The sequence below is a fragment of the Numida meleagris genome, chromosome Z (genome assembly GCF_002078875.1).
Source record: "Numida meleagris isolate 19003 breed g44 Domestic line chromosome Z, NumMel1.0, whole genome shotgun sequence".
In the NCBI taxonomy this organism is placed as follows: Eukaryota; Metazoa; Chordata; class Aves; order Galliformes; family Numididae; genus Numida; species Numida meleagris.
The window spans coordinates 17,371,478-17,384,804 of NC_034438.1; the positions used below are offsets into that span (position 1 = coordinate 17,371,478).

The following is a 13,327-nucleotide window of genomic DNA, read 5'->3' on the forward strand; positions in this document are numbered from 1 at the left end:
AGTTTTAGAGTAGATACCCTTAGCACCCAAAGGCAAAGAAGCAAAGGAAGTAACACAAGTTCAAACTGTTCAGGAATAAAGAATTAAACTTTTGTTGAAATAACATCAGTTACAAAGATTAAAGCATAACTGTACGAGAACCATCAGTGTGAGTCAGCGGTTGAAGCAAATAGATTATTTGTTCTAGATGTCCTTACTCATTTATAGTGTATGACAGCTTGGAGCTTTTCAATTTCTTTGGTAACACATATTTTAAGATGAGTGGACTTGGATCAGGTGAGGATGCAAATATTTAGTCACTGTAGGAAAATGTTACTGAATTTTTGTGCAAGTTCTGTTTTTGCTTATTTGTTGTGCAGGTGTTTTGAACATCGATACCGGAACTTGCTATGGCAAATGAGCAAGTAAAAATACATTTGTGTGATTGCTCTCTCCTTTTCATCCAGGATGTTTTTTGCTGTAAAGTTTATGCATAGTTTCTTAAAATGACGTATTTTGTGTCACTTACTAAGACGCATATTACCAATTGCATAATAGTGTTTAATCTCATATGCATTTATTTACCTGTTTTTTTTCTCTAACGACCTCCCAAGCAATTTTTAGCAATTTGACTTTTTTTGTTTTGCATTGGAAATAGGGACACATAGGTCAGTGGGAATTATGTTTGGCTCCTTTACTTCTTTAATCTCCACAAAACAGGGGCCCAAACATTCAGCCAATTATTCCGCAACTATAGCTGTTTAAGTATGTTTTAATTTGCATTTACTCTGCTTTCTTCTCACATGATGTTTGTGAGACTTCAAGCTGCTGATTTCTGCAACCTTGATTCAGTGAAAAATGTCAGCATGAGTTCAGCATGAAGCATATGGGTAGTCTCAGTGGGATAGACAGTAATTCCAGGGCAAGAGTGCAGAGCCTACATGAAGCATGCCTTGCTCTCCAGAGCAGGCATTAGGTCCTTGTCCTATGCTCACCAGCAAAATGCTGAGGGTGTTCATGAGTGCTCTTAGCATCCATTTCTCTCTGTTCAGTTCAACACGGTAACCAATTCAGTTCAAGCAACAGTCCAGTGAAATATTGTGGTTGTAGCTCACCTGTACAGCCCAGTGCAGAGCGGTTTTGAAGTCTTTGTCCACCAGAGTCAGGTCTGCTCCCTTGTGCAGCAGGGTCTGTGCATGCTGAGGCCTGTTGTGGAAAGCAGCCCAGTGGAGTGAAGTCATTCCCTGAAAGCCACAAAACCAGAGAGCAAATAAAGGTTATGCAGAGTAATGCCCTTTGCATCTCCTGTAGCTGTAGAAAAGCTAGACTGTTCTGAAACCATTTGAGACGGACTGACTCTTCCCTCTCTGCCTTGATTTGAAATAATTAGTTACAACTTCCTAACTAGTCATAAGAGCAAACCTAGCAGTCATCTTTTTAGAGTCATTGCAGACAATACAAATATGAAGGCTTCTTTCATACGTGACGGTAACCATCTTAAATTATGTGTGGTCAGGACCGTGGTGGCTGGGGAGGTGGTTGCTCACTGCTAAGCTTGGGTCCTGTGAGAAAGGCCTGTTTCAGGGGTGTGCTTTGTCATAACACAGTGTGGTTATGACAAAGCACAGACCTTATATTTAATTCAAAATAAATATTATAAGCTGACTCTAATCAGCAAGCTAAAGAACAGCTCCAGTGAGGTCAACAAAAAGACTCACAATATAAACATCTAATATTTACAGTTTAGATTCATAGAACCATAGAATCACAGAATCATTAAGGCTGGAAAGACCTCTAATATCATTCCAACCATCAACCCACCACCACCATGTGCACTAATCATGTCCCTTGGTGCCACGTCTACATGTTTCTTGAACACCCCCGGGGATGATTATTCCACCTCTTCCCCAGGCAGACTGCTTCAATAGATTACCACTCTATCAGAGAATAAATTTTTCTTAGTATCCAACCTGATCCTCCCCTGGTGCAACTTGAGGCCATTACCTCTCATTTAGGGAGAAAACAGTGATTGACATGCATTTTCATTCCATCTTAGCAGTTTTCAGTCAGAGAATTCATGATAATTTCACCTTCATCAACATTGTTGTATACACCTGTAGTTTACTCTTAGTCCATAATACTAAAGATGTCCTGCACAAAATTAATAATTCAACATGTTTCTTAAAAATGTCTAGTATTCAGATGTGGTAACATTTTGCTTTGAGCAGATGTGTCTACTGTCTTTTACTATTGTCTTTAACTTATACACTATGTATCTCAAGGGTCTTGCTTGGGATCCAAAATGGTAAAAAAAAAACAGAATTGTGAAGTGGAAAAGAAATTGAAGCTTCAATGGAACCTCATAAAGCTAGTTAACAACAATTTGTATTAAACACGAGTAATGAAACATTCATGCAGACAGCTTATCAGTGCATTAATACTAGAAGTTGTTAGCAGTGATTTTCTAAGTGAAAGCTTGAAACCCTTAACTTTAATTTCTCTAAACTATCAGATATAGGATAATGCTTTTCAAGTCCCCAAGTGGCTTAAATATGGATGCTGACAAAATAAAACAATTGAACAAGAGCGGTTTCGTTTTTAGTTAGGTTTTGCAAATCTTAATCATGGGGGTTTTGATTTCGTAAAACCAGAAATGAGGATTTAATCCTGTCTCACTTAGATTAGTGAGAGTTCTACCATTGACGTCAGTGGACACCACTTTTGGTACTGGGGACCTATTATCATTGTAAGGCTCCCAAACCCTGTGGGTGCTGTTAAGTGGGAATTCAGCAAAGTAATCTCCATCTGGGACATGGAGCCTCGCACCTAGCTCTGGTTGTCTGGATCAATCACTGAAAGAGGTAAAGCTGCAGCGTACCAGGCCAGATTTTTGTCTTCCACTCTCAGTAAGTCGATATGCATAAAAGGCAAAATTCTTGAAAAATCAAATTTCTGTTCCTGCCACTGCTATTAGCTGAACTAGATGTAACATGAGAGCGTAAGAACTGTGGGTAAAGATCAAAGTTTTCCCTAGTCCAGGGTCAGTAGAAAATACTAAGAGATGCATTAAGAAAAAAGGCTTAGTGATACACAATAATGTTACATTTGGTAATTGCATTAAAGACTTCCTACGCCATCCAGACCTCCACAGGATAACCGTGCGTTTTGTGAAAAAGCATTTTCTTTCATTTCCTGTAAAACTGCTGTCAGATTATTTCTTTGGGTGTCCCCATCATTTTAGATGTAAAAAACAGTGAATAATCATGCTCTTTGCATCTTCTCCATGGCATTTATGATGCTGTGGACTTATATTGTATCGTCCTCTGACATAGCTCGATGTCCTTTCATAGTTAGTTTGTTCCAGTTATTGACCTGCCTGTGAAAGGAAGCAATTCTATAATAATCTTTGCAGTCCTTTTCTGTTCCTTTTGTTGTACATCCTTTTTCAGATGACACTTGTAGCGAGCATGAAAGGTGTGAGCATACCTAGGATTGAGACAGAGCACAATGCTGCTTCCTGTTTTGTTCTCTTTTTCTTTTCTAATAATCTGTATGTTCCACGTGTCCTTTCAGAGTGCCCACAAAAACACAGAGGACTGAGCTGGTGATAGCGGCACACCCATGTGGGGGCCTGCTGCAGCGGGCGAGGGCCATTCAGCCCATCTGATTTGTGCACCCCTGAGTGCCATCTGTGTTTTTGAGAGGGAGCATGGGAGTGATAACAGAAATGCCAAAGCCGCAGGGCTGTGAAGATCTAGAAATAAGTAATATTAAAATAATGAAGTTCCCAAATTGTGCTTTTATAAAAAATGTAGAGCAGTAAGGGACATTAAAGGAGAAAAAAATAAAAATAAAAATAAAAATAAATGGATGTGGATGACTGATCAACAGTTTTACAACCATAGACAGATGGAATCCAGCAAATGGGGACCTGAAGAAGTCAGCAGCTCCGTTTGCCTCTGGGAATTACAGTGTGATACCAGTTTTGCTCAGATTCTAGGCTTTTTCAGGGAACATTTCTTCTCATCGTTGTCTTTGAAGGTTTCATAAGTAAATCCTCAGAAAGCTATGGTTGTGGAAACCATATGAAACTTCCAGATGTATTTTTTACTGATACATGTTCATACATCGATCAGTGTGTTTTTCTAAAGTAGAGGATGGGAAATCTGAAGTGCTTTACTTGTGCCAATAGAACAGCTCTATTAGCTGAAATCATTTGTGAGGATCCACACTTTTCAGAAAACATGAATATTCAGGGCTTACTACTGACAGTTGAACAAACGTCTTCCCTATGCCAAGTGACTGCGAGTTGGACTAAAAGTTCCAAATTGCATTCAGTGGTGCACTGCAGCAATCACTGTGGATTGAAATTGTCATCCATGATTCCATGCAATTCATTAGCAATGTAACTCTATGCCAAGACAAAACAGATGTCTGGTTTAGGCTGCTGTAAGCAGGGTCTGCAAACCATCCTGTGGACATGGAAGGCTTGTGTGAAGAGGAGAAATGAGCAGCCCAGTTGTGGTTCTGGCACCATGAAGATGAGAAGCATCCTTGTGTGTTTGCTAGTGTGAAGAGAAACATACGAAAAGACATACAGAGTCCCTCTTGTGCCTTGGCTTCTTAATCTGGAGAATACATCAGGGGAGTTGACACTCTCCTATGTGTACTGTGTGTACACACGTAGGGTGCGGTTATTTGAGGATCAGATAATTTTTTGTTGTTCCGTAATTGTCCTGTGCTATGCCAGATTTCTGATATTTTTCTTGAGAACGATTAGTTCTTTAATGATGGGATGTTGGGAAAAGATGAAGATTAAGCCCATCTTCTAACTTAAGAAGAATCAGAAGCAATTTATGCCTTAGCAAGTGAGATAAGAGACTGGTTAAAAGTACCTCTGAATTGACAGTACATGGAGAAATTTTATTAGTCTAAGGAAGCATCATGCATTGTGGGAAAAATGAGATAAGGCTCTGCAGAGGTCAGCAAATGCATTATAGAAATATTTAGCTTATGCATACTCTCATCATAAAGTTCAGTGAACTCTTTCTGAACAGCATGAACTGTATGATCCCAAGGCCTGGGACAGTGATTTATGGCACAAGCTCACTCACCTCATTATCCTGATGATTAATTTCACTAAGATTTGACTGCTGCAGAAGCACATTCAGAAGCCTGTGGAAGCAATGACATAATCACTGTACAGTGCTACTGACTAAACCTGAAATTTTGGCATCTTTTGAGAAAGAAAATGTGCAATTTCAACACAAAACAGTCTTAGTGATGGGCACAGATCAGAGTCTTAGTTCCAGGCTAGAAAAGCGATTAAGACTTTATAGTTTATTGCAACAATAGAAGTTCTGTGTTGGGAATCAAAAGCAGATCCACTAGGAAGTATTCTTATGTTGATTGTCAGGGTGAATCAGAGTATGTAATGCTAAATGTGTCCAATTTTTGGTAGAAATTCATCCTCGTTCTATTTTATAAAGTTTTAAACAAACAGAAATACTAATGTTTACAGAAGTGATTTTTAGTGCTCCTTAACTGTCAGAGTAATGTGATATTTTGTATACGCTTGCGTGTGTGTTTATATACATGCATACATACAGTTACGTTTACACATGCACAAGCCACTTGCATTTGCCAAGGCTTTACAGTGTTTCTGCTGGGATAGGTAAAGCCATTGCCATGGTATAAAATACAGCAGTGCACTGGTTCACTTTTGTGTGGAATATCAGACTACAAACACTCCCCTCTGGTGGAGAGAACAGCTACAATAAAATACTCACATGAAATATTACTCAAGTGCAATGATATTTTTAATGCTGCAAAGGCTTGCTTTTCCTTCCCTTATGGCCTCCTATGAAGATGTTCTGAAATCACCATAGCTTTAGAGAAGATGGTTACATTTCATAGTAGAATGAAAATTGCTTAGGTTGAGTAGATGAGTGGAAATACATGGAAACAGCCTGTAACAAAGCCAAATCAAGTAGGTGCTGTGGTAGATGCACTGTTCTTCTGATTCTAGCAAAAGGGAAGATGCATATACAGTGAATCCCTAAATAAGATCACAATGCAAAACTGTGGCTCATCTGAAGGTGCAAAATTGTAATAAACTTTCAAAACAGACTTTAAAATACTTTTTTTTTTTTTTGCAAGGAGGTTAGAAGAAAATTAAGTACTGCCTTGAGGTGGAAACTCTAATAAATGAACAGATAATGCACAGATGAATGTATGCAATCATACATTGATTCTCAGACCCAGGATACTAAATGAAAATCTTTTGTTAATTTCATCAGGCAAACTTCTAGTCTTCTAGTACATTTTTCAGATTGAACTGTGTTCATCAGACTAAATTGAGAGTGTTGCATGAGAAATTCTTTTTTCTTTTCTCAGAAATAGACAACTAGACATTATTCAAAAGAATTTACAGTTGCTTAGGGATGATTTGTCTGTTCTTCTGGGGAAAATCTTAGCTGTCAATGATGTCTTCAGCGGCAGGAAGTCCAAATTTATTTTTTTTCTAACTAGCATATCCTGAAATGGTGAAAACTGCATCTCAGCAGTTTATCAGGACATCAAGTCCATTTATATATGAATACATTCACTTGTAGTAAATGGGTGTTACACCTCCTTTTCTGAATCACACAATGAATGAATGGTTTCATGGAGTCAAAGTACAGAAACTGAAGAGGATGAATTTTTATAATTGTTGTGATTAATTTGAAAAAAGAAAAGTGGTAAAACAGAGACCTTTTATGGTCAATTGGCTCAATAACTCCAACTAGAATCTAAGAAATTCAATATCTGAAAACTAGTCAAAGTAAATAAGGGCTGCTGAGTAGTAATAACATGAGATAACCTTAATATGCTTGTAAAACCCCTTTATCACAGTTTTATGATCTATTACATGGTTCTGTAGCTTAACCCCAGATATCTTCAGGGAAACTAGTTTAGAGAAGGACATGTCATTCTTTGAGTGTAAAGCATCTATCAACAAATCCTGGCTCCCTTATATTCTTTATAGCAACAGCAATGCTAGCAGTCAGCATGTAGATATTCAGCCATCTGAACTGAGATTTCTCTGTTACCTGTTCTTAAAGCTAGAGATCATTAAGTCCATGGATTCCCTTTCCACCTTTTCTCTTAGGCCGTGTGGAACATGCATCGATGCAAGTGAATCAGTTATCAGATTAAGATGTGAACTAGCTGATCACAGTGTTTGGCTTTCTGTGTGATTCATGCACTGGAAACACATGGTTTTAGCAGAGCATTGCCAGATTTTAAAACTTAGCTGAAAAAGCTTTTGCTAACTCACCACTACACATGCTCTTTTGGTAATGACACAGCATTCAGGAGAATGGCAATGGGCACAATGGAAAAGCCTCTCCCCTAGTCCTCCAGGACTACCTGCTGGTCATGGGGCAACCCCAGATGGTAGATGGAGGAGCAGAATTGAGCAGATGACAAATTCCTGTCTAGAGCAAAGGTCTGCTCACGTGCATGAAGAGTATGAAAAATGTTCTGGGAGTCCTGTGTGCTGCTCTTAAACTATATTTGCACCCTTTCAAGTAGCAACATGGCAGAGTTGTACAAATACTGTTTTCTTTCAGTGGAAATATGATAATGCACTTATACTATTGCAGAAGCTTCAAACTGTTCCCTCAAAGTAATGCACAAAAAGCAATGATGAATGTGGAAAGTGAATAAAGCTGTCAAAAGGACTGTGAAGCAGGATCAGCAGAAGTGCAGAGAGCTCTGGTCCAATATGGTTACAACAATAAAACCATAGCTTCAGTGATTAAATTACATGAATATTTCACAGTTTTACCTGTCTCCAATGTCTCCAGACATGATTTACTTAGGAAAGTTTTTTGAATGAATTTATTCAAATGTACAAATCAAGACTCAAAAACCACTTCCCATCATCACAGATAAGAACGAGACGAAGAGAATCTTTCTTATGACTTCTGATCTGTGCATGCTTTATTTATTACACCACCATCAGTAAGAGTACTTAAAAGTTATAGAATCATAGAATCATAGAATGGTTTGATTTGGAAGGGACTTTAAGATCATCTAGTTCCAACCCCCCTGCTGTAGGCAGGGACACCTCCCTCTAGACCAGGTTGCTCAAAGCCCCATCCAGCCTGGACTTGAAAGCTTCCAGGGAGGGGGCATCCACAACCTCACTGGGCAACTTGTTCCACTGTGTCACCACCCTCACAGTAAAGAATTTCTTCCTAATATCTAGTCTAAATCTTCCTCCTTCCAGTTTAAAATTGAGACAGTCCACCAAACCTCAGCTTCCCCTTTATAGTAGGGGCTCTCAGATGAACTGTCATGTGGAAAACTTTTCGCACATATGCTATACTGCTTGGAGGAGACATCCAGAAATGAAGTTTCTTGTAACATTTCTCATGGAAGGTGGCAGAAGGGTTGAGGGAAACCTAGAGTTTCTACATCTATTATACATATATCTTTTTCTTGCTTTTATGAGTTTGTATTGGTCTTCTCAACTTGCTTGGCCATATCTGTTACAGAAGTTTTGTGCAACACTTCTCCTTCTTTCTACCCTCTCCTCTTTATGATATCCATTAAACAAAAGAGCAAGTCACAAGTGTAACAGTCAAGGCTAACATTGTGACTTGTTCTCTCCTTTGGGCCTTGTAGCTGATTTGAGGACAACCTGCTGAGATTCAATCAACAAAAGCTGTGGGATCCTCAGACATACCTCACATCGGGCTCTGCAGTAGCAGCGTGTAGTGGCAGCCTCCCGTTTTTATCAGGTATGTTTTGCTTAGCCCCGTTTCTGAGCAGGCTGATGCAGCCTTCCAACCAGCCCTAAAAAAGAAGTTATAGTATGTCAAAGAGGAAAGTAAAATACATCAGGCCAGATCTTTGCTCAGTGGTTCTGGCGTTGGCATGTCACTAGTCGTTTCAGCCAGCTGAGGGAATGGTCTTTGGTTTCTTCAGTATGGGTCTCAGCACTGAGAATGGTTTCCCTTTGGAGTCTGTCTCAGGCTAATTCATCCATTAAAACAAAGTCTTATTTACACCACATTCTTATTTTTTCTGCAGTTGTGGCAAGTACTGAATGTGTAAACAGTCATTAAAAACCTGCTAATTCCTGTAACACTTACAAATGCTACACATATTCCTGCATGTGAATTTAATTGCACTGGGTTAAACCAAGAACATGAGCACTTAATCTAATTTCCTTTATGAGATTTTAGCAGGGATGTCAAATCAATACTAAAAAGCCTTAGAGTGTAGTCTTATAAGCATTGCTGCAGAAGTTTGAATTAGTGGCAATGTTAGACTGAAAACAGCACCAAAGCAGATGGGATGAATCAGTTCTTGGACTAAAACCTTTTATTGATCACCTCAACAAAACAACAAGTAAACAACCTGGTTGCGATTGCATAAATCTCTCAGTGTATGTTCAGTCCCAGGAAATTGAGTGTGTTTAAGTATTTCTTCAAACCTCTGCAAGCAATCAATAAAGACCATTCCCTCCTGTATGATCTATGTTGGATCAGCATTACCAGCATTTATGGAGTAAAAGAATGATGGAATCAGAACATCTCTGTTGTGGTTCCTGGTGGAAGTATGACACTATCAAATTCTGCATGGGACTGTGAACACAGAGCTTTGCTGAATTCAGTTCTCTGGACAGACATCACAGCCAAATACTCTCAAGACCTCTGATTACATCCATCACAGAAACAGAAATGGAAACTTTGAAGCCTGGGTGGCTTAAATCCTTTCCAGTCATTTCTTTTTCTTCCCAAAGAATATTTTTCCCCTGTGGGAAAAGAGGGAGGAAAAAAAGAGCATGATACTAATTACGGGATTTTTTTTAAGTATTTGGCAGAAGAAATGTTTGCTCTGAAGTAAGTGGGACATGCTCCTTGCACCGAATGAGACGGTCTGTTTTGCTACTTTCTACACATATTTTCTGGCTGAACATCTAATAGCTGAGGACAAGCATTGTTTTCGTACTGAATTTGCAGGAAGAAACTAGATGCAAGGAAGGTGATTTAATTAAGCTGCCACTTTATCTGTTCAAAAGTACTGGCATTTATCCAGCCTGTGGTCAGCCTCTCTGACCAACAAACCTGGTCCCTACCCTCTCCTTGCATCCTGAATTCCTTCCAGTGTGGAGCAGAAGACCAAGGAGAAGAGGACAATAATTGTGTGCTTCAGATGGAGAGCACCACATCTCCCTTCCCTGACTTCTTCATGGGATGTCTTCCTATACTGTCACTTGCATGTGGGTTAACTGGGGGACTGGATCACTTAAGATTTGCACTGACACCTGTAGCACCTTGCATCTGGCCACCCCAGGTCCAGCTCTATAGTGAAGGGAAAAGCAATGCATAGGCTCACGTAGTGTGCAGGTAATTGTGCCTGCTGGCCGCCCAGAGTTGTGAAAGAAACGTGCTCCCTGCAGAACAGTAAAAATCTGATACTGAGAGGGAGAGGAGAGAAGTTAATCTGCCTATTAAAAACAGGAGTGAACTCGAAGCTCTTTTTCAGTGCACAGGAAACCACTGGCTTTTCTGAAACCATGCAGAGGACCCTGGATATAGTGAACCACACAATGATTTTGCAACCCAAAAGATGAAGGACACTCTGAAAGGAGTTCACATCCCTTTCTGAGAATCTGAAGCTCCCAGCTTTGCATTATAGTAAATTTTACATTTTCACTGCTAAATCATGGAATCATAGAATCATAGAATCACCGAGGTTGGAAAAGACCTCTAAGATCATCCAGTCCAACCATCCACATATCACCAATATTTCCCACTAAAATGTTCTGTCCTTTTTTTTTTTCTTTCTGTAGTACAAACAGAAATCTTATTTGCTCTACCCATTTCCTCCTCCACCCCCAAGTCCTGATACCAGATAAGTTGCCAGAGATAAACTGGTACGTCCACATGCATCTTGTGTGTTAATATTGGCTCCCATCTTCAGTAAAAGCTTCACTGTATCGACCTGGCGCCCTGACACAGCATGCATCAGAGGTGTGCAACCTGGGGAAGAAAGTCAAATCACAGAACCACAGAATTGCAGGGCTTGTACATTCTTTTACAATTTTTATTTAGTCAAAGCTGTAAGATAGAGACATTTTCTCATTTGCTGAGGTTATCACTGGCAAACTAATAAGCCCTTTATCTCACAACTGTCCAACAGCTGTGCTCAGCTTTTTGCAGGCAGGCAGTCACTCAGCAGATTACCACTGATTACAAAAAAGAGCATAGCAAAAACGTTGCCTCATTAATTCTGCATCTGGAGAGAATATTCATTTTCTATTGTCAGGATTCCTGTATGAACTATTTGCTTTGGACACTGAAAGCTGATATTCTTCAAAGTGAATAGTCACGGGTCATGCTTGTCTAATTTTTTCAAACCCAGCTTCATTCTGTGTCCCTGTGTTCAAAAAATGTATGAAATTAAACCCTGTCTCATACAAAGTTGTGTGTGTTTGTGATGATTTTTTTAACAACTTATTTTAATGACTGGATTTGCCCTAGGATAGTTTCTTTTCAGCCTTGATGAGAACTTATTTTATATTCAGCAAACCTCTTCTCTGCTGGAAAAAGACTGAAATCCACCTTCAGACTTAATATGCAGATTTTCTTAATGCTCAGTATTATGATATCACTTAATTGCTTTCCCTTCCTTCCATTCTGTTAACTGCTGAATAACAGCAAAGACTTTCCTGCAGAATCCAGCAGAGCAATTTAAAATTACTAAGCTGGGAATAAACCTGAACGTTAGAAGCCATAATATGCAACCAGGCGCAAGTGAAGAATAATTATCCTTTCTAAATTCAATGAGACTGCTGAGCAAATGTACACTACTCAAGACAAGGTTATGCAGACTCAGCCATATCTGCAGGATACAGACATATGTTTTGCCTTGCAAGACTGATCTTAGTTACATTTGTATGTACAAACTAGAAAACAGGATCATTCTGGAGCTAAAATGCTCTGCTTTGCTGATCAGTCTACCTCCACTCATTGTCCTTCATATTGGTAAGGATTAGAATATGCAGGGTTCATCTCAACCGTTTAAAAGAAATTGCAATAAATTTTTTTTGAATAAAGAAAGACTTCCTTGAAAGAAGCTTCCACAGATCTGTAGCTTTAATTCACATGGGAAATAGATGCTCATAAAACTCAGCCACAGAAGAGTGTTTTGTAAGAGCATTACATAGTAAACCAAACTCAAAGGAAAAGGAGTGTAGTTTCAGATAAAATGTGTTATTCAGATCATCACACATTGTATGGTTTGCCCACTGGCAAACAATTACAAGACAAATACTTACAATTTTTTGTGTGTCTGTGCGCATACTATTAAAGTGCAATTTACTGGAACCCTCTACTCTAGAGATGTGTGGAATGTATAGCATTTGGCTTTGATAAAAAGTATACTTCCTGCTCTGTAATGACAGAAATATCTCAGCGTCTTCTAAAAGGAGGTAAAAAAAAGCTTCTTGTTAATGTTCTGATTATATCGAAACAGCTTATTTCTGTCCAATCTTGCAATCACAGGATAAAAGAGTATCTGGAGTATACATTTCTAGAGGATGTTCCAAAGAATAACATGAGTTTCTCATATCCTCCTACTAAATATAATTTTCTGAGCACAAAAATCAGGACTTAAAATGGAAAATTTATTGGCAATCCAAAGCAGGGATTCCCCTGAGAAAAAGCTCAGCCTCATTTACCCTCACTGTCGCAGCACTCCAGGATGGAGGGATCTTCTCGAATGACTGCAGTCAGTGTGTTCACATCACCATTAGCTGCTGCCTGGTAAACCACAGTCAAATCAGTCTCTTCTGCTGCATCACCTACAGGGAGGAGTGTGCCCATGAGTAAGCTGAGAGCAAGTACAAATGATTAACAGTGAAAACAATAAAACATTTCACTGAAATGGTATGACTGTATAACTTGAGATGGAACAAAGTGTATCCAAAGAGCATTGTGGCTTTTATTAGTCATTTGAAAGTTTTTTCATCGTTTACTTCTTCCAAAAACTGTTGGATGTAAATGTCGAAATGGTGTACTAAAACTTCTTTAAAGTTTCCACTTCTCATAAGAAATCAAGAGAACATAAGCGTAACATGACTGGAGGAACAATGAAGTAAGAACTGAACTGGCTCATCGTGTGCTTGATTACACTTTCATGAGGGAGTTTGGTATTGGGACACAGGTGTTTTCAGTTCCAGTGCTGGCCTTGCACTGCTCAGAAGTCATAGGTTTTCTTCCTCTCCCTGAGTTGTTCGGGGAATTCTGTCTGCATGGGAGTGCACCTCCAGCAGCTCTGGTTTGTGTTA

General features: G+C 39.2%; 1 protein-coding gene across 1 annotated transcript in view; it reads right to left on the reverse strand.

Annotated features, from left to right (window-relative positions):
• The window catches only part of ANKRD55 (ankyrin repeat domain 55), a 47,240-nt gene that overhangs the window by 28,952 nt on the left and 4,961 nt on the right, over positions 1-13,327 (reverse strand). The window contains exons 2-6 of the mRNA XM_021381572.1: positions 12,719-12,841; positions 10,888-11,018; positions 8,714-8,823; positions 5,094-5,154; positions 1,095-1,223 (exon numbers count right to left, since the gene is read on the reverse strand). Coding sequence (XP_021237247.1) covers positions 1,095-1,223; positions 5,094-5,154; positions 8,714-8,823; positions 10,888-11,018; positions 12,719-12,841 — 554 coding nt within the window. The remainder of the gene's footprint in view (positions 1-1,094; positions 1,224-5,093; positions 5,155-8,713; positions 8,824-10,887; positions 11,019-12,718; positions 12,842-13,327) is intronic.